The sequence below is a fragment of the Cebidichthys violaceus genome, unplaced genomic scaffold, assembly GCF_023349555.1.
Source record: "Cebidichthys violaceus isolate CVI_PGR_0920_01 unplaced genomic scaffold, fCebVio1.0.p SCAF_21, whole genome shotgun sequence".
Classification (NCBI taxonomy): domain Eukaryota; kingdom Metazoa; phylum Chordata; class Actinopteri; order Perciformes; family Stichaeidae; genus Cebidichthys; species Cebidichthys violaceus.
In genome coordinates this window covers 8,801,687-8,825,909 of record NW_027176384.1, presented here as the reverse complement: position 1 = coordinate 8,825,909, position 24,223 = coordinate 8,801,687, and the positions used below count along the sequence as shown (strand labels likewise).

The window sequence follows — 24,223 nt, the reverse complement described above, 5'->3', positions numbered from 1 at the left end:
GTTCCCTCTTGCATCGTGGTTGGCATTAAAGTGCTGTTAAAAATGGCATTCTTTTAAAATGTATTAAGTCTAAGGTTCTGAAGTCATATTACTTTTGTCTGAACTATATCCAGCATCATTGTTAATCTCTTTATCTGACCTGAGTTGAACTGTACTCTATATGCAGCACCTGCTCTATTGAATAATCCACACCTCGCCAAAAGATTATTCAATAATTATAAACTCTAACCTGTAGGAGAAATGACTCATTGCTGGGTCGTGCTGGTTCTCTGTCTGGGAAGCTATTTCTCTCCAGGCAAAAACAGTCTGAAGATTTCACTCATTTTTCTGTGATGAAGCATTCAACTGTTACTAAAGCCTCCAACAAGTTCAAACCCGATACTTTGAATAAAACTAACATCTGACTTCCTACAGTGAAGGGCTGGGTTCTGTCAGAAAATTCCTCTGAAATTGCTCTTGAGTTTTCTTTGCATGTTTGAAATACTCATGTCCTTACATCATTTAGCCTATTTTTCTTTGAGTCGGTCGCCGTGTAATTAACCAATCCGTCAGTCAGTCACCGTGTCAGGTATGGCATGATAACAATGGGTGTGTGTGTGTGTGTGTGTGTGTGTGTGTGTGTGTGTGTGTGAGAGTGAATATTGAGAGCAGGGGCAAGGTGCCAAGAGTGCCACTGGCCACAAAACAAACACAAATAAACACAAAATTATATATATGAGAAGAAAAAAATGTACCACAATGACCACAGATATGCAAAATAACCTAAAAGAAATGAAAAACAATCAGTTAGTGCCAAAAAAACAACCACAAACAGACATAAAACAATCACAAATAGACAAAAAGCGATGATTAAGAAAAGAAGAACATCCACAAAAAGCTGAAAATTGATCAACAAAAGCACAAAACAACTTCAAAGAAATGAAAAACGAACACAAGACACAAAACAACCATAAAGAGACATAAAACAACCTCAAAGAGTCAAAAAACAACCACAGGCACAAAAGAACCTCAAAGAGATGGAAAGAGACCTCAAAGACACAAAACACAAAATGATCAAAAAGAGATGCAAAATGACAACAAAAAGGCACAAAAAGTCCAAAGAAACAAAAAAGTGTCTACATAGAGATTCAAAAGACCAAAAGAGACACAAAACCACCACAAGGCGATGAAACAGGACCACATAAGAGACAAAAAACGTCCACAGAGAAACACAAAGTCATCACAGACGGCGTACAACCACAATGACGAGGAAGACGGCTTAGTTGAAGAGGCCGGTCGGATCATTCCAGTCTGATGCCAACCAGCTCTTTGAAGTCTGCAGAGGAGAGCTGAGACTAAAGTTAACCGATTGGAGTGGATGAAGTGCAGGAAGTGTAAAGCATGAGACTCACAAATCCAATGTTTTTAACAGACAATTTAGTAAAGACCTGGTTTATCCCCCTTCTTGCTAAGATTTAGATACAATGTCTATGTGAAGCTACTGCCAGAAGGCTGTTAGCTTAGCTTAGCATAAAGACTGGAAACAGGAAGTTTAAAGGAGTTTAAGATCCTAGTTTTCTTCTTCACAGAGCGAACAGGTGAGATAGTTTCATTTGGCTCACTGCTTGTTGGACACGGGTCAGACGCACCGAAAGCAGGTCACGGTCCGATTACACAGCAGACAGAGAAGCCAAAGCCATGCTGTGTTCAGTGGAGCTCGACCCGAACGGGCCGGATCGGAGAGAACATTTTTCCAACATCCATGTTTTTTTTTTCTGTACCGTTACAGAGCACAGGGGGGCACACTGCAGCCTGCACAGTGTCGTCTGCTGTTGATCATGCAGGCTGGTGTGGTGGTAGTTTAAAGCTTCTGTTTTTCATATGTGAAAGTCTTTATCCTCCCTGTATTCTATTTACGGGATATCAAGCAGCCATTGTTGGTAGCAGACGGCCATGTGGAACGCAGAACCGGAATCAAAAAGCTTGCAATTTATTGGTGCATATTTCACTGGTTTTGTGTGGACACCAACAATGTTATCAACAAAGGCTGCAGCTGAGCAACCAATCGGTGTAATCTGAAGTACGTCAGCAGCATTACTTTGTGTGTGTCTATGTGTGTGTGTGTGTGTGTGTGTGTGTGTGTGTGTGTGTGTGTGTGTGTGTGTGTGTGTGTGTGTGTGTGCTCCCGCCATCCAAAGCCAATTAGTCAGAAATGTGAGCACTCATTAACGTCACCACATCAGCTCTTCATCAGACTCCACGTGGTCTGTACATGTCATGGACACCTGGTATTAATATGATGGAGATGGAAAGTACTTGAATATTTGTGTAGTTAAATATAGTTTATTTTGTGTCCGCTACATTTACTTATCAATATTTATCACAAAGAATATTAACGAACATACAGACATGTGTAACCAGTTTATAAAATGAGTAAACTAAAGTGTTGAGTGTTAAGATTCTCTAAACATTTAGCATTGATGCATCACTAATAGTAAAGTAACATGTAATAATATTTCACTCATAGGGGCCATTTTTGTGCAGAAACAGGACTTTTACGTTGAAACTTTAAATACACGCTGCTGATAAGATTTCTGCACTTTTACTTAAGTAAGACTCTGAATGAAGAACTTTATCTTTAGAGGACATTTGCATTGTCGTAAACAATCTGAATACTTCTTTCACAACTTTATGCGACAGGAAGTTTGTCCCAGATATCAGAATATAACTACCAGTAAGTATTGCACTTAAGTACAATTTCTGGATACTTTATTATGTGAATTAAGTACCATATCTTGTATCTTGTACTTTTTACTAATACATTATGATATACTATTAGAGATTAAGTAGTTAAAATGTGCTCACATTTACCAGCTGTAACATTATTAATGTATCAATATAATCCATAATTTAATATATGTGATTCTAGATTGGACCATTTAGTGTAATGAGTACTTTTGCTTTTAGGTACTTTATGTATATTTTGATGCCAGTACTTTTACAGTGATTTAAAGTTACTAGGTACATTTACTCAAGTGGCATTAGTACAATTTTAAGTGTATTCATACTTTATGCTACTTTACACTTCTGCTTTACATTTCAGAGGCAAATATTGTAGTTTTTACTTAACTACATTTAGACTAAGAGTATATAGTAGTATATTGTAGTTGTAAAATTAAGATTTTACATATAAAACATATATGAATGAAATGTACCTAATTACTTTACACCACTAAAAAGTACTAGCTTCAAAATGTACATTAAGTTCCGAAATCAAAAGTACTCATTTTGCAGAATGGTCCATTTCAGAATCAGGATTATAATAATTAATGAATTAATAATGTTACAGCTGGTAAATGTGAGTTGATTTATAATATTATGTCATCATTGATTAGTATTCTGTATGAATAATGTAAATCTGCAAATAAACTAAAGCTATCAAATAAATGTAGTGAGGTAAACAATAAAACTGTGATACATCATTCACATAATAAAGTACCTAAAAATAGATTAGAAAAGTAAATTGTTACAGATTAAACAATTAAAATGATATCAAGCTGTTCAAATGTGCTCCACCTCCTAGACCAAAGGCCACATTAAAGTCCCCTTACATAATTTATGTACATTCTGTTGCAAATACTTCTGCACTTTTAAATGAGTGAAACTTTGAATGCATGGCTTTTACTTGTAATTGAGTATTTTATACTGTAGTATTGCTACTTTTACTTAACTACTTCTTCCTCCTCCACCAGATACTCAAACAGAGGTTTTGTCTCAACTGTTGGATTTAGTAAAAACCTTCTCATTAGACACCTTTCATCTTGTTGTCCCTGAACTCTTCACAAAGGGTCCCCTGGAAGTTCCTCGTGGACCCTCATGTTGGGACCCCCCCCCCCCCCCCCCCCCCTCCAGGAGCAGGTTGTGGACTCACTCCAAGTCAGAAGCGCCGGGCACAAACTGGAATGTTCCTTTAAATGCGAGAAAAAAGAAAAAAAACTGCGGAGGAGAGGCGGAGCTGCTGCTCTCACTACACAACCTTTTCGCCTCTCTCTCTCTGCAGCTCCTTAGAAATAGATCTGCGGGGCAGAGCTGGTGAACAGGCGCACACTGCGGGGAAATGAAACACGCTGCGGGTCCCGAAGCAGCAGACGAGCTGAGCAGACCCGTTCACTTCACCACCGGTCCTCTTCTCTCTCAGCGGGACATCGCACACCGTCCGGGACCATGTCGCTTCTTCACGAGTTGTTATCGGCTTATTGGATCGCAGCTGAGTGAAAGAGAAAGTCCACACTGGATTTGAAACCTACGCACTTGCCACCGTGGATGAAATTTTCGCGTACTTGATGTCCGAATAACTCCACGGATTTTCTCCCTCTTCTTCTTCGCATATCTCGGATTATATTTTAAAGACGGAGATATGATGATTTTATTTGCTATCAGTCTGGCCGTGTTGTCAAATGCAGGTTTGTATCTTTCTTTCTTTTTTTTTTTACATCGAACACCTAATTACAGAGTTATTGTCACTAATTCAACAATGTGAAGGGAGAAGTGCAGCAATGCAGAACTCGCCTGGATTTGTAGGCACTTTAATCTCTTGACTGGAAGAGTTTCATCTGTGGTTTTATTAAACACCTGAACCCTCATCTATAAAGCGTTAATATGTAATTCAATATCAAAAACTAAATTATGAAACTCAAGTCTCCATATAAACCTGTAGGAGACACAGAGCAGTGGAGCATATGTCTGAGCCTCATTGTTGTTCACTGCCACAGATTTGGATGGAAGTTTGGTATTAGAAATAATAGTAAGAGTTGTGATTTATCTTTATAGATTAATAGTGTCCAAATTATATATATATAAGCTCTTAAATTAAATACAGTTTAATATAACATAATTAACTCTTGTTTATTAGTTTATGTCCTATTAATTAGCACAAAATAAAGGTTATTCAGTCTTCCCCTCATGACCTCGCCACATACAGACAGTTATGTAATTCAGCATGAACTCCACTCTAACAAAAGAACATCCCTCCAGAAAAGGTCCCACAGTGCAAAAGTTCACTGATCCAAGCCCTAAAGGTTTAATACGAGTCGATCTGTGAAGTCACTGACGTTGAAAAACAAAGTGAGCTCCAGGTTCTGGATAATAAATCCGCGTTGGAAGATGACACTGTGGCCCTGGGGGGGGGGGGGGGGGGGGGGGGGTGTTGGAAAGCGTCTGGAAGGCGTCTGAATGCTGCTCATCCTACACAAGCTGCCAAACTTTGTCTGTGTTAGAGTCCACGCTGGCTGCAGGCAGGTGCACAATGCCTCTATTATGCCTTTTGCATAACATTTCCCATCGAGGTAAATCACTTGGCTTGTGTACACACACACACTGAGTCACTTTTATTCTCAGCTCGCCCACAGACTCTCTCACATACTCTGTTACTTAGATTCAGATTTGTCTGTTTACTAAACTCTCTAAAACCTCCAAACCTGCTTATTATAGACGTTTTAGCTCTATAGGGCCAAAGTGGGGCATTGAATGCTGACTTACAATATGTTATTTTGCTTAATATTGTCAGTTATTACACAAAATGATCAGCATAGATGGGAAAGATGTCTTAAGTGTTCTTCTTTTGTAATGTTTTTGTTTAGGTATGGCCTCTTTAAATAGGTTTTCTGGCTATTTGGATTGCTCTTCCTCTTAAATCTGGACTTTTAGAGTTAAAAAAGTAAATTAACAACAAGTTACAACAAAAAAACTTTCCTACTCATCTGTAGTCTATCTTTCTCTGCCTCCTTCCTGCATCCTATCGAAGAAATAGTCCCGGTGACTTGTCCAGTATGTGATTTTGGTGCTATATTAATGCCTCAATGCTGCGTAGTTCATTTACCTTCATTGTACTGGGGGTGAAGGCAGAAACCTCAAGAGACAGAAATCTCAAAATACCATGGATATATAGTACTGGAGGTGTGTGATTTGGGTGAACTGGCACTTTAAGTTGAGGTATAATGAGTGTCACACCCACTTGACATCTTCTTTTCTCTAGAAAGCAGTTTAGTCACCTTATAGCACACATGTAAACTCTTTTTTCCCCTCTCTCTCTTCCATGCAGGTCTCTCAGTGGAGGTGTTTCGTGCTGGTGTGGCTCCTCGCTGTGAGAGCCGGGCCTGCAACCCCCGCATGGGTAACTTAGCCCTGGGTCGCCGGGTCCTGACGCAGACCGTCTGTGGCAACAACGGCACCGAGCTCTACTGCTCGTACTCCGACCCCAACGCCAACCTGGCCTGCGATGCCGCCAAGTGCGCCAAATGCAACGCCGGCCTGCCCCTCCTGTCCCACCTGGCCGGGGCCATGTCGGACTCCTCCTTCCGTCACCCCAACACCTGGTGGCAGTCGGCTGAAGGGGTGGAGTCCGAGACGGTGCAGCTGGACCTGGAGGCAGAGTTCTACTTCACGCATCTCATCGTCGTGTTTCGCTCGCCGAGGCCGGCCGCCATGACCCTGGAGCGGTCGCAGGACTTTGGGAGATCGTGGAAGATGCTGCAGTACTACGCCGGCAACTGCAGCGCCACCTTCGGGATGGAGGAGGGAAAGGCAGGCGTGGGCCGAGACGGGGCCGCCTGCACCGCCAAATACTCCGGGGCTTATCCCTGCAACCGTGGAGAGGTGAGGAGGGAGCCCTGTGTCTGTTACTGTTCTAAATTACTGCATGTGACAGATGTGGCTCATAGCAACAAACCACAGCTCTACGGAGCATTTGAGCTTCTTTACACTCATTGACTCGGTTCATTCTCACAGCTCTCATCAGCATCATTTCCAGCAACACGAGCAGCTGCTTTTAAGCAGTTTAAAAAATGCACCACATGTTCCCAGCATCAATAGAAACAGACAGAAAAAGTAAGCAACTAGCTGGTGGACGTAGTGGAGCATTTAGCGACAACAGAACCAGATGTTTTCCTCAGATATTTACCACAGATCACAGATAGTGACCAAAAGATCCGCTGATGTAGATTTCAGGGTTGTAACTCAAACAGAGGAGGAAAAAAGAGCACAAAGACGTAGCACTTTGTTGTTAATAAAAGTAATGAGTGACATATTATATTAACTACATGTTGAATTAAAGTTCAAGCGTTTGTGTCAAGTATACACAGTGTCAAACAACAGTTTCCTCTGAATGTATTTGACCGTAGCGACAACAATTTGACTACCTGCCAGATGTGGGTTGGTTGATCAGATTTGCATCAAGTCTTGGTTGATTTCCCTCCATCAACACAGTTGGACGGCTCAGAAAGCAGGTTGACGCAGGTGGTAAGGAGGTGCGGATACACACCTGCAGTGAAACGCTGGAGGGGGGTGACGGAGAGCTTCCTGCTCTGCTTTTTTTTCTCCCTCTATGACTGAATTGTTAATTATGTCATATCAGGTAAATCATAATACAAGCCAGTGTGCTCATTCTTTTCTTAACAAATGACTTAAAGTGTATCATTACCCGTCCTACTGGAACAAATTCAGTCCTGTCCGCCGTAAGTCACGCAACATGCAAGAAGACATAGTCATAACGGCTGAGCAGAATGAAAGCAGAGCTCAGCCAGGTGGGGGAAGCTTTGTGTGTGTGTGTGTGTGTGTGTGTGTGTGTGTGTGTGTGTGTACGTGAGAGGGTGTTTAATAAGCGTAGTTTTGACTGTAGCACGAGAGGGCTTCCTGAAGCCCATTGATGTTTAATTGAAGCAGTGTGTGTGGGAGCTGCTCTGCAGATGTGTGTGGAGGCGCATGCCAAGCGTGGTGCTGCTCCGGACACCCTGCAGCGCTCTAATATGTGATGTGTGTCTACGCCCTCTTTTTTGACGGGCCCTCTCTTCTACGACTCCTTCCAAGTATTCAGCTGTCAGTGGCCTCATTCTGCTGCTGTATCATAAATCTTTCTTTATGTACTTCTGCTTTTGTGCATTTTTATTTATTTTTTTACATGATTTTCTCTCCAGCTTTTTTGCTCGAAGGTGTGAAAAAATGGCTTCTTTTCTCTTCCGACTCTGTGCTTCACATTTTGGTTTGTGCTCGTCTCAGCCACCTGTGCTGGGAGCGTGACCTCGGACCTCTAACCCCTTAACCGATGACCCAGAGATTAAAAGAGGTCAAGTAGCGGTCTGACAGACCTGCAGCTGCTGCTGCTCAGCTGTTCGCACTCTCTCTGCTCTCGTGTGTTTTTGTTGTGATTGTACAGCAGCTATAATGACAGTTAAACAGTCTGTGGTCTGGCAAAGTGATGACAACAAAGCCTTTCACAGTGCACTATGTATGAGTCTCAGGGATGTAGTTCCCCTTTTCCTCTGTGTTACATGAACAAATATGCTGAGCGTTTATAATAACTAACCGGGTGTTTTCCAGAGCTTTCGGCTGCGTCTTGTGGCCTTTATCAGCGGATGGAGTTTCCTCAGTTGACACGGCGAAAGTATATGAACATGGAAATGAAAAAAGTGTTAATTTAAATCTAAATCTTACCAATAATACCTGTTTTTTAGAATATTAAACAAACACATTTACATCAAACTTACTATCACTTAGCACTGAACAGACTAAACAAAAGCCTGGTGTCTGCTTCTCAGTTATGAGGATTTGCTGCTTTTCATTGTAAATCAAATTTATTGTTATTTTGCAACGTCCCTTAAACAAATTTATTTATTTAGAAGACATACTTGTAATATAAGACATATGTCAACATATTATACATCAAACAACTAATTGATTAATTGTAGTCATCAACATATTAAATCTATAATAAAAATAATCCTTTAGTACCAGCCTTATGATCATTTTCAGAAACATTACCCTCCACTGCTTCAGAGTATGACAAATGGTAAGCAAACATAAACCTCCACGCTGAAAGCTTTTTGTGTTCACCTGTAATGTGCGGAAAAGGTGGTGTGTGTGTGTGTGTGTGTGTGTGTGTGTGTGTGTGCGTGCTGGGTTTCTTGTCTTATTTATGAGGTCAGCTGGGCTGGAAGAATGTGAGAGTTTGTTATAGAGACTGACCTCCTTAGGGAAGAGAGTGAGGCAGACCAGCCAACACACATATTCTCTCTTTTTCACAGTTCCTAGAACACACACACACACACACACACACACACACACACACACACACACACACACACACACACACACTTGTCCGTGCCCTTTCAGATAAACACATACAGTCGGCTTTCCGTCTGTCTGCTGGGAAGGAAGTGCTGTTGCTCTGATGGATGTTGGTACTGTTGGCTAGACACCCATCCCCCCCTCTCCGTCTTTCTCCTTCCATCAATGCCCATTGTGCCTGTTTACCAGATTACAGTCCACAGTGCTTTGATGGAATTACTCCTGTTTAAGCCAGACTTACTTAATTTTTCAGCCTGAAGTGAACACATGGCCCACAGTGAACCCATTGCCTCAGGACACAGGTGGACAGATTCCACAATAGACACAGCAGTGACATCTTAAAATAGCGTTTCAATCTCCAGATGTAAATTCAATTACAGTTCAAGGTTCCCCGTGGGGTTCCCTCATAAACAAGTGCCAGTAAAAATGTTTATCCTCAGTGATTCTCACCAAAACACATGGTGTGTCCTTGAAGCCCAAAAAAACCCCAATGAAAGTATTTCCTTTCTATAAGTATTTTGCCATTCATCATGTTTTGCTAGCTATCAGTCTTCTTATTTCCTGTTTTTGTTGGGTCACTTGTGCAACCTTGTAGAGTTTAAGAAAAAGTTATGTTTTTCTCAAGAGGACTCTGTTTACTGTAATTGTAAAGAAAAAACAGTCTTTCAACTCAAAGCACACTTTGCTTAGTAAAAAGAGAAGCAAAAAAAGGGAAATACAACACAAATAAACAGGTGAATGTGCACCGTATTATTAATTTCAGTCTTTTGAGCAAAACAATCGATTTTCACCATGATTTTGTTATCATATTCTTGCTTTCAACCCTTAAAATAAACACTGACAAATTCCTAGATTAGCTAAACTTCTTTTCATATTACTTGGCTACATAAAACCCATTAAGGACTCTTGGGGAGTCTTACATTTACTGTTGTTCAACTTAACGTAAATGTGGGTCTCATCAGCATATTTGCGAACACCAATATTCTGTCTCCAGATTTACAGGAAAACTACGACGCATTATTATGTAGTAAGATCTCGAAGCAGGCCTGGTGAGGAATTTGTGTTGTGTAAAGGAAAGCAAAAAACGATGTCTATGTGCATGCCAGTGTGGTTGTGTGTGTGTGTGTGTGTGTGTGTGTGTGTGTGTGTGTGCTGGTGTTGCTGTGGTGTCACTGGGCTGTCGCGGGCCTTTTGTCCGGTCCTGAGTTATGTGACGCTGGATCTCCGTCCCCGTCTTTGTTTGGCCCTGCTCTCCGTGCTCTCCCGCGGACCGGCGCCCCTCGTCCTATTTGTCGTGTTCTCTTAATTGTGGACCACAATGCTGTGACCCCGCAACCTTTTCCAACAACAGGGAAATTAATAGCGTTCCTCCCATCACACTCTCGGCCAGTCATCCAGCCAATGAGGGAGCCACATGGGGGCTTTTTTTGCTCTCATCTTGCGTCAACCAATGAAAACACACACACACACACACACACACACACACACACACACACACACACACACACTACTCGTCCAATGATATCAATGATGGCCAACGACAACAACACACACTTTGTAAAGAGACACACTACCAACACACACATTTCTTTCCCAGCGAGAGTTGTGGCAGACACCACTCTTTCACCCCGACAACAGCAGTAGTGTTGGTTGCTAGTGGCAGCGATAGCCATGTCGATGGCAGGCCGCCCATAAAGGGATCTTCGATTTGAAGGATGTCCAGGGACCAGACATGGAGAGAGAGAAAGGTTGGGTTCACTCATTTAAGGACACCCAGCGCCCTCATGGTCACGTGAGGACGTAGTCAAAGACGACGGGGGTGTAAGGTCATAGTATGGTGCACAAATGATACCAAAACAAACCCCCGTTAACGTGACAGATGTAGTGACACAAAAAGCATCAATGAACCTGATTGTGCCACTGAATACGCTCGTCTAATCCGTCTAAATCATGAAGTGGGGCTGCAACAGAGAACAGGGTTTTTTTGCTATTAAGAATTGTATTACTCTTTTCCGTATTTAAAGGAATAAAGAAGTAAATCAAGGATGAGGGAAACCATAAAGCCAACAAAACAACTCCACCTTCTGAAGAGAAAACTAATCCTGTATGTTCAAGAGCCTCAAAAGGAAGAAATTGCATTTGGCCATTAAAATATAGCTTTCCAAGGCCAGTCAATGCTGCAAACTCAGGTTTTGTTGGAGATTTCATTGTCTGGAAACATCTCCAGAGAATCCATCAAGCCTGGCAGCTTGAATGTGGACCAGTCACAAACTTACAAAGGTCCAGGGTGCAGCATTTAGGGGGATCTATTGGAATATAACATGAATACGTATGTTTTCTTTAGTGTACAATTAGCTGAAAATACGAATTGCTGTGTTTTCATTATCCTCGAATGAGCCGTTTACATCCACATACAGAGCGGCTCCTCTTCACTGAGCCGGCCACCATGTTTCTACAGTAGCCCAGAAGGGACAAACCAAACACAATTCACTTTTTTGCGTTGGCCGCCGTAGTTCTCCCACACGGTCGCCAAATCCTACACATGAGACCTCTAATGAATTGCATTCTTCTGCAACTACATCGCTAATTTCTTATCAATAAATTAATAATTTAAATTTCAGTTTGAACGTCAGAAGAAAAGACTGCTGACAGTCCAGGCAGCGAGTGGCACATTCCTCCAATCAGGCGTTTCCGGAAATGAAAAAGAAAAAGATGACAGCAGATCTCTCTCTCTCTTTCTCTGTCCAACAGGTGATCTACCGCACCCTCCCAAAGTGGGAGTCCCTGGATCCGTTCGGGGTGGAGGGCCAGCAGCAGCTGAGGGTGACCAACATCCGGATCAGACTGCTGAAGTGGCAGTCGTGTCCCTGCCAGGCCAAAGACCTCGCCTCCACACACGAAGCTCCTCCCACCCGCCACTTTGCCATCTACGACCTGATCGTGAAGGGAAGCTGCTTCTGTAACGGACACGCCGAGCAGTGTGTTCCTGCACCGGGCTACCAGCCCATCAGAGACCGCACCAACCATGTGGTAAGACAGGTGCACTGGGTCACTATGTGTGTTCAGGCCTTTCCACAACGGGGGCGAATTAGCGGCAAGAAAATGCTAAATACCCGTCAAAACTATTTATACAGGCAGCGATGTGAATTTGCGACAGTTGCAACACTATTTCAATAAAAGGTTTAAATAGATTTGAAAAAATATATTTTTAGAACTCCCCCGGTGTGTAAAGGTCTTTAGAGTGCATTTGTTTACTATGAAACAAAACATTTATCAGGTCTACAGGTACTTTAAAGAAAATATCAATGCTTTTATTTCCAATAATGTGTAATAAGCTTGTTTTAAGCCTCGATGCTGTGATACTAATGCACCACACTTCCTTCACTCCGCCTTGTTTTGACATGCTGACATGTCTCTCACTTGTTTTGATATTCATCACGGAGTAATCACACCCCAATGGGCGGCCTTCCCACTTGTTCCGAGGAAGATTATAAGGCTCGATACTTACGGACGAAACAGCTTGTTCACTTTGTGTTGGCAGTCGTCTTAATAACAGACTAAAGGAGGGGTGGTGAGGGAGGGATCGCATTTCTCTCTCCTGCTTCCTCTGTTCTTCTGTCAGGTCAGATCAACAGCTTCTTTTTCTGTTCATAACAAACACAAGAGATGTAGATATTGACTCAAGGGTTAATGACGGCGTTGATGAAGGTGTGAACGGACACGACTGATTCAGTGGTTATTTTTCCTGGAGTGTTTCAGAGTTTATGCTATTATCACAATCATCTCCACAAACAGAAACGTCTGTTCTGCTACAATCAGTGAGGCTCGACAGGGAAAGTGAGAGTCAACAAGGAGTTTCCTTAACAACTTATAATAACAGTACGACATCAATAAAGTAGTAAAGGATTTTTAAGACCGATAGCGATACACATTTTTAGTTTAGATCTCGTTTTTTAAAGAATTGAGACCAATTTGATGGACAAACTATGTTGCAACGTCACTTCTTTTCAACTTCTTCAAACATGTCATTGATATTTCTGTACTGAAATGTCTTTCTATTCAATTTCATAAACGTTAAGTCATTTAGTGCATGAAATGATAAATGGACAAACATATTGTATCAGACCTTAAAAAATTGCATTCTTACATATTTTATCCTGATAAGAAGCAGATGAAATGTTTGGTATTACACATGATAAATGAACGAGAGTATCCGTGTGTTTTCTTTGCTGATACCAGCGTTTTTTGTATTGAAACTGCTGATAGCTGATTTATTGGACACAGTCTTTAAATCTGGCTATTTTCATGCCAAGAAATTCCAAGCGGCTCTACCGAGTGTTTTCATCAAGATTTTCTTCTTTTGAGGCTAGAAAATCCTCTGAAATAGTCTTTAGACCACAGGGCTGTAAAACTCTGCTTTGCACGCCAAGATAACAATAACACTAATAAAAATAATAGATCATTTTAATGCTAACATGTGTGGCAGATATTCATCTTTCATCACAAATATTAGTCCAACTGCTCCCAAGACTTAAAGTTTGAACATTAAATCCTTCTAAACCGCCCTCACAACATTGCCTCAGGTCATCGGGGCATCGTTCTGTAGTGCCCCATGCGGGTAGCATTCGGTAAACACACAGAAGTTATGTAAGAGACTTTTACAGCAGTTTGTTTTGTGTCTCTGTTTCGACCCAGAGCCGCCGTTTCTAGCAAAACCCAAACAAGCAGAGCAGCACGAGATGGGAGATGAGGGAAGAGATTACTGATGACTCAGGGATAAGAAGTATTCCATTACTTAGAGAGAACTACAGTGGCCCTCAGGTAATGTAAAAACACTGAGGACTCTCTTTAGAGCCAGTGTTTGGTTTGTCCGTTCTGGGCTACCGTAGAATCATGGCGGTTCAACATGGCGGACTCCGTGAAGAGGATCCTCTCCCTAAGTAGATATGAAGGACTAATTCTAAGCTAACTTAAACACAACAAATCTTACTTTAAGTTGGTTATACACAAAAAAAATTTGTGAAATATTATATTCCATTTCTGCCAATAAATGTCTCCTAAATCCTACACACTGTTCCTTTAAGGAAAAGTACTCCACTACAAGTAAACGCCAAGCATTCAAATCACATGTACTTGAGTAAATCTTAGTTATTTTTGGTTGACACTAAACATACAGTACGGTATTATATTCTCTTCTGTTCATATATGTACAGTATGTTTTGTTTGTTTGGTCTGCTGTGTGTTTAGTGTGTGTGCTTAAGCATGCAGTGTTTTGTCTGCATGTGTGTGTGTGAGTGTGTGCGTGTGTGTGTGCAGTAATCAGCGGTGAAAGTGACCCTTTGATTGGTCGAGTCGTTACTGCTCAGACACTGTGAACGTAGACCAAAAGGCCACTTTGTTTGTTGTTGTTGGATTATTTTGTGCTCCTGTTTCCCCACATGGGTTTTTCTTGCGGTTCAGGGTGATTACACTGTCTGTTAGTTAGCCACAAAGCCAACACTCAACACAAACATAATGACATCCAGGGACAACTACTGGAGCGTTAGCAGCAATTAGTCCAATTAGATGTGTGTTCTTTGTTTCTCACAATCTAACTGCCTCTCTTTACATCTTTCTGTGCCTCTTTACTCTCTTTTAATTTCTTTCACTTGCACCTCTCTTACATATTTTCCTCATTTGTCTGCTCTTCTTTAAGACACAAAGTGAACGTCTGTTTAGTAGAAGTACAAGAGGACTACTTCTCAGCTTGTAAGAGACATTTGTGTTTTAGATCTTTACATTATTTCACAGTCACAGTTGAGCAGAGACAACTTAAAACATATGGTAAACATAACATGTCAAGTTTTAAGCAGTTTAATGACATTAGACATTTTTCTGAATTGGAAAGCATTTTTTTTATGTGTTAATTTGACAATATACAGTTTGAGGAACATATAGGGGTTAAAAAGTGGAGATGCTTAAATTGTAAAATCCAAAGATACTTTAATCAAGATCAATCGAGATTTTTTAAGGGTTATTATATCGGAAATGATAGGAAACAGTTTTTGCAGATTATTGAAAATTCTGAGTTACGTACATTTAGTACAAAAGTAATAAAACTATATAAATAAAGTTTAGACTTTTAAAATTTTGGCAAATCCTTGAATGATTGAGTACTATAAAATGGCAGTAGCTGCAGGTTTTAATGTGTTTAGCAGTCCATTGTCACCTCATTGTTTAATAATGGCCATGGAAATACTTCAAATACATTATCCAACCCTCCAAAAGTATGGTTCTGGCTATACATTTAAGTATTCGTTTCTGATTCTACAGCTGCATGATTTTTCCTTTTTGGCACCAAGGGAAGTTTAAAGTAAGTGATATCATTGGCGTCACACATCAGTCCATCTCTGCCGTGTCCCGTGGATGGTGGCGTTTACATAATTGCGTATGTGCAGCTCTCAGTGTGTACATGTGTTAATTGTCCTTTATCACGGTATGGTAAACATGTGAAATGGGTTTAAATACCAGCTGTCTGGACCCGAGCCAGCTGCTGCCCTTTTCCTTCCTCTCTTGTCCATTTCTTATTTTTCCACTTATTTCTCTCCACTGTTTTCCATTAATTACTTCTTTTTTATATTATTATTGCGATATGTGTCATTAGCTCTCCTGCCTGGACCTCTCAATTGCTTCCCCTTATTACTGTGATTGAAACGCTGTAAAAGCAGTCATGTGTGCGTGTGTTCGCCTCTACATTGCAGGACTGATCTATAGCATGTGGATGTGTTTAAGTCTCTGCTATGCTAGTACAGTGTGTTACTGTGCGAATCAGAGCCATCACACACACCGTGGGAAACAAATGCACCAATCTGTGTGTTTTTGTGCGTTTGCAGTTATTTTCCATGTTGATCAGTGTGTGTCTGCCTCTACAATCGTTGTATAACACTGTGTGTCCTACATTACAGTTGCACGGTGTAACGCAAACAAATAAAGAGCTTCCTCAGATGCCATGCCCCCCCCCCCCCCCCTCCCCTCCTTTCTCCTTCAATCATTATCCAGCATGCATGGCATTCCAGCTCACAGGAATGACAAGGAGATTGTTATTGTGCTCTCTCTCGCTGCATACTTGCACTCTTCTCATACACACACATACACACATACTCGTAAACACACACACACACACACACGCACACACACACAAGCTTTTCAGACCAGAGGCCCGTTCTGGTTTCCAGTGATGAAGCCAAACAATCAATGTCCATTCACTAATTTTCAGGCGAGGGAGTACGAGGGAGACTGAGAGAGATAGAGTGAGAGGAAGCGGAGAAGAAGAAGAGAAAGGCAGAGAGACGCAGGAAAGGAAAGAGAGGAGAAGAAATGGAGAGTGTAAAATCTGAGAGGAACCCCCAGCATGCTTGTCCTCACATGGGAAATTTTCCTCTCCATCACACTGACCTCTTTGTTCCTCCCATCCTTCCATCGCTACCTCTGTCTATCATCTCGCTTGTTGCTAATGAGCTCTCCCTCTCTTTCTCTCCCAGGTCCATGGGAAGTGTGTGTGCAGACACAACACTGCAGGTGATCACTGCGAGCGCTGCACTCCGCTCTACAACGACCGACCCTGGCAGCCCGCTGACGGACTGACGGGCGCTCCACACGAATGTCGGAGTGAGTCGAACAAACACTGACCCACCTTTCAGGTTTCAAGTCGTAAACGGTGTCTCTACGTCACTCCACAGTCCAAATATGTTCACTTCTGTTCACTGTTTGCAAAAAAACCTAAATGACAGCCAAAATGCCGGACTCAAGGCTTCAAAGAGTCAGTCCTCAAACCAATGGGTCCAATGGTCTATGCCATCAACAAGCTTTTATTTGTTAAGTGTCAAGTTTGTAAAAAGCAACAATCTTGGAAGTTCTAGAGAGTCATGGGTTTTCAACGTAGTTCTCAAGTCATTTTTTTTTTATTATTACAAGTCAGAGCCGCAATGTCAGCTGTTTTTCTAGTAAAGGAATACTCCACCTAAAAAACCTGGCTCCTTCATGGAGGGCAGCAGCTACAGCTAGCTTGGATACAGTGGATTCCACTGGAGACCCACAGACACAGTAAAGCCTCAAAATATCCATAACGACTTCTCAAACCACTCCTGCAGCATAATCTACTTCTCTGATACAGACAATTACTGTTTGATACTCTAAAAGCTCTATAGTTTGGTCAAAAGCGCCAGCGACTCAAAGCTGGTGTTGATTTCCTCTCTCTCACACCAGAGTGCAAGTGTAACGGACACGCTCAGAGCTGCCGCTTTGACTGGACGGCGTGGCGTGAGTCCGGCCAGCGCAGCGGAGGCCTTTGTGACTGTCTGCACAACACTGAGGGACGTCAGTGTCAGAAATGCAAAGCCGGCTTCTACAGAGACCCCCAGAGACCACAGACAGCCCCCGACTCCTGCAAACGTAAGACACACACACACACACACACCAACAACAAACACGTTGCTCATCACAGTGAACATTGTGGCTTTTCACATTTCACACTATGTGTATGAGATGAGTTCAGGAATTTCACTGGTAAATACTAGATGCAGGGATGTTGCCATACCCAACATTTTTTTGCAAACCGCAGCGTGTAGAACACACTGTAAACTGTCATATAGCATAATTAATCATACCGGTGTTGACAAAATGTTGCTGGTGTGAATCATATCATCAACCTCATACGCACCCCACACTGGCACGGAGATCTCAATTCTCACAAGGAATGTGGGGAACTGAGATCGCAAGCCGAGACGTGCTGGATAGCGCTGATACCTCATGGGCACCTGGCCCTGTGTGTGTGTGTGTGTGTGTGTGTGTGTGTGTGTGTGTGTGTGTGTGTGTGTGTTTGAGAGACAGCGGACGGCCCACGCTCCATCCAACGTTTACACCAGAGTTAATCATCAGATGGTGGCATTCCTTCTTCTGACTCAAAGCTCGACACACAAACCCCTGCACGTCCATCTCGGGCTTGTTTTACCATTTTTCATGCATGACTCAGAGCTGGGGTAGCTTCAGGGTAATCATTGGTAGTAGGGCGTGAGGGTCCTCTGTGAGTACGTGTGTCTGAGCGGCGTGCTGCCCTCCGGTGATGAGACAAGTCTTAAGTAAACACGCGATAGTCATCCATAAACACGCAGCAGTGGCTACATTCCCCGTCTGATTATGTGTCAGATTTGACCCAGTGAGCTCAGTCCTGCAGGTATGCTGCACTCACACATCATGTCTAGTGCATGTGTGTGTGTGTGTGTGTGTGTGTGTGTGTGTGTGTGTGTGTGTGTGTGTGTACACTTGTACAGCATCTTTGTGAGGACCAATTTGAGTTTTAGACCTTCAGAGTGAGGACGTTAGACGTTAGACGTTAGACATGTTAGAATTAGGTTTCGGATAAGGGTTGGGGTCAGGCATTTAGTTGTGATGGTTAAGGTTAGTGTAAGGAGCTACCCAATACATTATATCAATGAGTGTCTCAAAGATAGAAGTACAAGGTTGTGTGTGTTCACGTAGGCATATAGATTGAATTTAAAACATGTCGAAAAAGTAACAAATTGCACCAAAGCATTCAAAAACATATATGAGGGGACAATATGTTGGCTATCAGCTCAATTGTATCAATCAGAGTTCGGGTGTCGTGCACATTTTATTTTATTTCTTTACATCAACAGATCCACACAACAGAAATACAAATATTTCTCAAACATTTTTCAACTTTTTAAACCCTTTAACCAACCTCACCAACTGCTACAGCGTTTCAGCCCTTGGTTGCATATTGTGTCGTCTCTATTAGCATAGATTCAAAATCTTCCATTGGAGCCATGTATGCCAACATGATACAGCCTTATTCCATTGTTGTAGTTCAGTATTTTATAACTTTATTACCTATTATGTTATGTCTTTTCCCCATGCCAATTTAAGACCATAAAGCTTAGATGTGTTGACCTCTCCGATAGTCACAGAGAATAAATGCACCAACTTTTCCTTAAAAACAGACGTGTAGGGTTTAGATTTCAGGGATTGGGTGTCGTGCATGTGGTTTTTTTGTACCTGAAAACTCGCCTGTGGTTGTAACTGTGGAGTGGTAATGATCCTCACTCTGACGGCTGATTGATGGACAAAAAAGGAGCGACGGCATGCTTTGGAGAACCCCTGAGACGAAGGTACAGGTTGTGAAATCCCGCTGACAATGGAGGAATTTCCCTCCGTCGTGAGGAACATTTTTTTCATACCAAGCTCCGAGGGGCCCTGGAAAGAAAACAGTCCTGTCAAGCTTGTACACACCAAAACTCTTTAGCAGGGGGAAAGTTACAGTGTGTGTGTGTGTATATATGTGTGTGTGTGTGTGTGTGTGTGTGTGTGTGTGTGTGGGGGGGGGGGGGTTGTTGTCTACACTTGCTGCTCAGGCAGGTGTCTTGTCATGTCTCATGAAGTTTTCATAGTCAGAGCTCCTGCAGCTGTCTTATACACACATATTTACACAAAGCAGTCCTTGTGTAGTGACCCCCTTCAAAATGCTCATAAATTCTCACGCAGAAATGTAAACACACGCGCGTACCGAACACATCGTAACACGTGATTTCGGCTTAACATGGAAATCAGGTGGTGCTCGGTTAATTATTAACGTGTGGAGGCTGCTCACCAAACAATAGTGTAGATAAGGTCCTGATACACACACACACACACACGCGCGCGCGCGCGAAGATCTTGTCTAGTACATGTCTAGTATTTGTATATCTTGTGTGCACATCTATGAAGTCTATAAATGCGATATCTTTATGATTTTATTGATATTACACAGTTCTGTCTTGTAAGGTTTATCTTATCTTTGTTGTCCCGGACCATTTGTCTGATTAACCATCTGGTTTGGAGCTCAAGAAGGTTTATGCGGCATCGTTCTGACAGGCTGAAGACAGCAGTGTGCTTCATTCCTAACTTAGGAAGTCAAATGTAGGAAACGTGTCATTCCTGCTCCCATAAATGAGGAATTCAGGAAATCTAACACAAAACACACATACACAAATGTACCAAAAAACATTTTAAATTAGCTGAACTATTTGCGTTATTAATTAAATAGGTTTATATTCTTTTGTCTATAAGATAATATTGAAAATCAGCCATGATATTTTTTTGCAGTTGCAGATTGATGATTGAAAGTGGCCGGTACCTGCTTACACAAGCATACTTCTCTTTTTTTTACAGGAGGAAAAAGATTATTGGATTTCGATATAAACATAGAAAGAAATAGATTTTTTTGTAATTTGTTTGCATTTATTGTTAAATAGGTGCACAATATGCCCAGGCATCTAAAAGGGTTGATAAGCCATTTTTCATTTAATCTAAATTTGAAGTAATCAATATGTAAAACATCAAAATTGTCTTGAAAGTGTTGCTGTTTATCTGAACATTTATCTGTAGTAACAGTCAGCCCTTGAGGTGTTTTTAAAAAGTGTGCAGTCTTGTGAATGTATTATTTAGTTTACAGTCAACTGTGTGAGCAGACATGTGAATTTACCATCACATCATGAGCTTTGGTTTGAGAAAAACACAACCTCCAGAACTATGAATGTTTTCTTCTATTACTATGGTCAAACATTAGCATTAATAATTAAAAAAAGAAGAGGTGAGAGTGCAGGGAGTCATGCCTCTGGGTGTACAGTAAGTAGTTGGAGTCATTTACTGCCAGTCGAGCTTAAAGCATCATTAAACAGGAGAGAAATGGCTCCAAACAACACCCCCTCTTTGTCTCTCCCTCCTCGTCTACTGCCTCTCTCCTTAACCATGTCTCCCTCCCTCGTCCTCCCCCGGGACAGGGACAGATTTATGGGGGAGGCCCGACACCTCCCCCTGCAAAGGCTCCGGGTCTCAGTGTTGATAACAGTAGAAAGACAGCAGACAGTAGTTGTTTCAGACTGCCAGTGGAAACATGGGTGTGTGTGTACAAGTATATTGTTTTTGGAGGTTGTTTAAAGAACACCCTATCAGCACACAATTAGAAGGGGGGAGAAAGCTGGAGAGGTTGTGTGTGTGTGTGTGTGTGTGTGTGTGTGTGTGAGAGAGAGAGAGATAAGAAAAAGAGAGAGGCCTTTGTGTTACAAGCTCCTGCAACAACACCACACAGACAAATAGAACAACTGATGAATGATGAAATACTTAAGTCCTGGTAATAAATTTGTAATTTATAGGTTAGCAAACTGTCAGCTTAAAAGACCTTTAGACGCCTTTGTTCCCCTAGATATATTTTAAATCTTTATTTATTCCATTTTATTATTTCTTTAGATTGTTTTACTTTTTTGGATAGTTTATAGGGCTGTGTATAAACTTAAACTAACTCCACCATGGGCCCACAAACACACACAGACACTCACATGCACACAACCAGAAATAAGAAACGTTGCAGGCTTATCCTCAGCAGAACAAAAATGGCGTCAGTCCGACCCTCAGCATCTGAACGGCCCAACAGCTGTGTTCATCAGAGGACCCACACAGCTTTTTGAACTAACCTCATTTAATACCTTACTTTTAAACCAGAGGCTATGTTAACAATTTATTGATGTCAAAATGCAACACCTTCATATCTTAAACTACTTTTTTCTCTTCCCAGCATGCAGCTGTCACCCCTTGGGCTCCATGCCCTTCCACCTGGCTGACGGCTCACTCTGCGACCCCTCCAATGGAAACTGCATCTGCAAACCTGGAGTAGGAGGAAACCACTGCGACAGGTGCATGGTGGGATACTGGGGCTTCCACGAGTACGGCTGCCGTCCGTGTGACTGTGCAGGAGACTGTGATCCGTTTACTGGAGACTGCATGTTTGGGTGAGTAATAAAAAAAACTCTGAGTATATAGCAAGTGCCTTTCTGATACCAGTGATTTTCCTTTTCCCAAATTTTTGTACCTCATAGCAAAGAACTTATAATTTTTATGATTATCCACAGTAAACTGAGGTCTGTGTATTTATTTGCAAAAACATGTACATGCCCATGTGTGTGTGTGCTGATGTTGTAATGTGTTTGTGCAGCTCTGACCTGGACTTGTATAACTTAGAGGGAAACTCCAGCGAGCCAGTGAGGATCTTCAGAGTAGACGAACTCTTCTCTGCCCTACACTACTCAGGTGAGTTGAGACCGTCACAGCCCAGTGACCAAGCATTAATGGTTAAGTAATGAAAGTCATCATAGGGCCTTAGAAGGCGATGGAACAAAGATGGGTGTGTGTGTATGGACAGTTTCCATGTGTCCCTTCTCTAAGACCCCCCACCATCAGCCTGTAACTGCAGCTTTCACAGGCACATTCCTTACTGGACACACACACTGTGCTGGCATTCTTAGGACGCCATGCACAGTATCTGAGACACACACACACACACACACACACACACACACACACACGTTATGTGACAGATATTAATCTGTACCTATGTATCCGTCTCCTGCAGAGAAGTGTGAGTGCAAAGAGCAAGCCCTGACCAACAGTAAACTGTTCTGCACCATGAATTATGCATACGGTAAGAATTTCTCAGGGGTCTTTCAATTGTAAAGGATTTCAATACTGCACCATTCAGAGCATTAATACTCTAATTAATACTTGTCTCCTCCACTTGACTCTTAGTCCTGAAGGTGAAAGTGTTGTCGGCCCACGATAAGGGCTCCCATGCCGAGGTGGAAGTCAAAGTTCAGAAGGTGCTCAGTCAGAACACCAAGGTGAAGATACAGCGAGGTCGGGTCACTCTTTACCCAGAGTCCTGGACCGCCCGGGGCTGCACCTGCCCGATCCTCAACCCAGGTCAGACCAACACTCAGAGTCTCACACTGTGATTGTCTCCTTCACTACTATTTTAACAAACACATCCCAGCCAATCAGAGAAAGTATTTTCTGAAGCTTTAGTTTTAAGGCCAGTAACGTCGCAATACACCTAAGCTGTTCAGCTGCTTTAAAGTTGATTGAGGTGGATTACGTGTCCCTGACCTTTGACGTCGTTTCTCAGGGCTGGAGTACCTTGTGGCGGGCCACTCGGACCGTAAGCAGGGCCGCCTCCTGGTCAACATGAAGAGCTTCGTCAAGCCGTGGAAGGCCAGCCTGGGGCGCAAAGTCCTCACGCTTCTCAAGAAAGACTGTAACTGGTAGGCGGACGGTCAAAACACTGGAGGACGGACGGACGCATGGGACAGCAATGATTTGGATTTTCTTTGTCCTCCAGATGTGGAGTATTGAATCGCACAGGTCTGGGAGCAGGTTTTTTTCAAGGCTGAACTGAGGTGATCGAAACGCCATTTTTATTCCTCTGCTGTCATCCGGTGGGAGCTGGTGGCGGACTGCACCAGCTAAAAGTACCCGGGACATAATTTTATTAAGACGTTTCATGTCTCGCACAGTAGGATTTCTTCTGCTGCTGTGGCTCAAGAAATTGAGGAATTCAGCGCTTTGGCCAAGTGCTTTCTATTCCCTCTGGACCCATTGACATACACTAAAACTGAATCTCTTCCTCTCTGCAGCACTTTAGCCTAAGATGGACTGAGGAAATATGGACACACAAGGAGAGGGAGATTGAATACACACTTACACACTAAATGACTCCCCTGACATGGACTGTGGATGCAGCACGTCCATGCCATATCACAGTGGACACTCTTCCACGCATGTGTGTGTGTGTGCTGCTGACATAATGTGCAAAGCACCCAGAGTGACGCTGAACAAGCCATACAAGCCACTACAGGTGGTTCAATTTTAGCCAGTCCAGGTGTGCCTGTGTTGAAATCGGAGTGAATGGATTTTGCCCCTAACGTGAATGTATTTGCCTGTTTTGAAAATGTGTGTGTGTGTGTGAGACGGAGACGGGGAGAGCGTTTGAATGCAGAGGTATATTTACGAGCACAGTCCAGATTCAGTCCAGCTCTTTTCTGTAGATTTGTGTACACTTTCAAAAACTACGTTCCAATGTTTATGATACAGCGTTGATTCATCTCGTATTACACTAAATTCATAAAATCCTTGTTATTCCTACCTTTGTGCTCTTGTACAGTATTATTTGTATATATCTATATAAATATTATGTTCATCTTTCGCCCCTTTGTTTAATTGTTTTTGTACATGGTAATATTAAAGGATGATTACAACTCTG

At 42.2% G+C, this 24,223-nt stretch overlaps 1 protein-coding gene across 1 annotated transcript; it reads left to right on the top strand.

Moving 5' to 3' along the window:
• Window positions 1-4,023: 4,023 nt before the first annotated feature.
• On the top strand, window positions 4,024-24,223 carry ntn4 (netrin 4). The gene is made up of 10 exons (XM_068717183.1): window positions 4,024-4,442; window positions 6,080-6,633; window positions 11,851-12,129; window positions 16,620-16,746; window positions 17,344-17,529; window positions 21,707-21,920; window positions 22,124-22,218; window positions 22,541-22,609; window positions 22,714-22,887; window positions 23,090-24,223. The coding sequence occupies exons 1-10, from the start codon at window positions 4,397-4,399 to the stop codon at window positions 23,227-23,229; spliced, it is 1,884 nt and encodes a 627-aa protein (XP_068573284.1). The 5' UTR covers window positions 4,024-4,396; the 3' UTR covers window positions 23,230-24,223.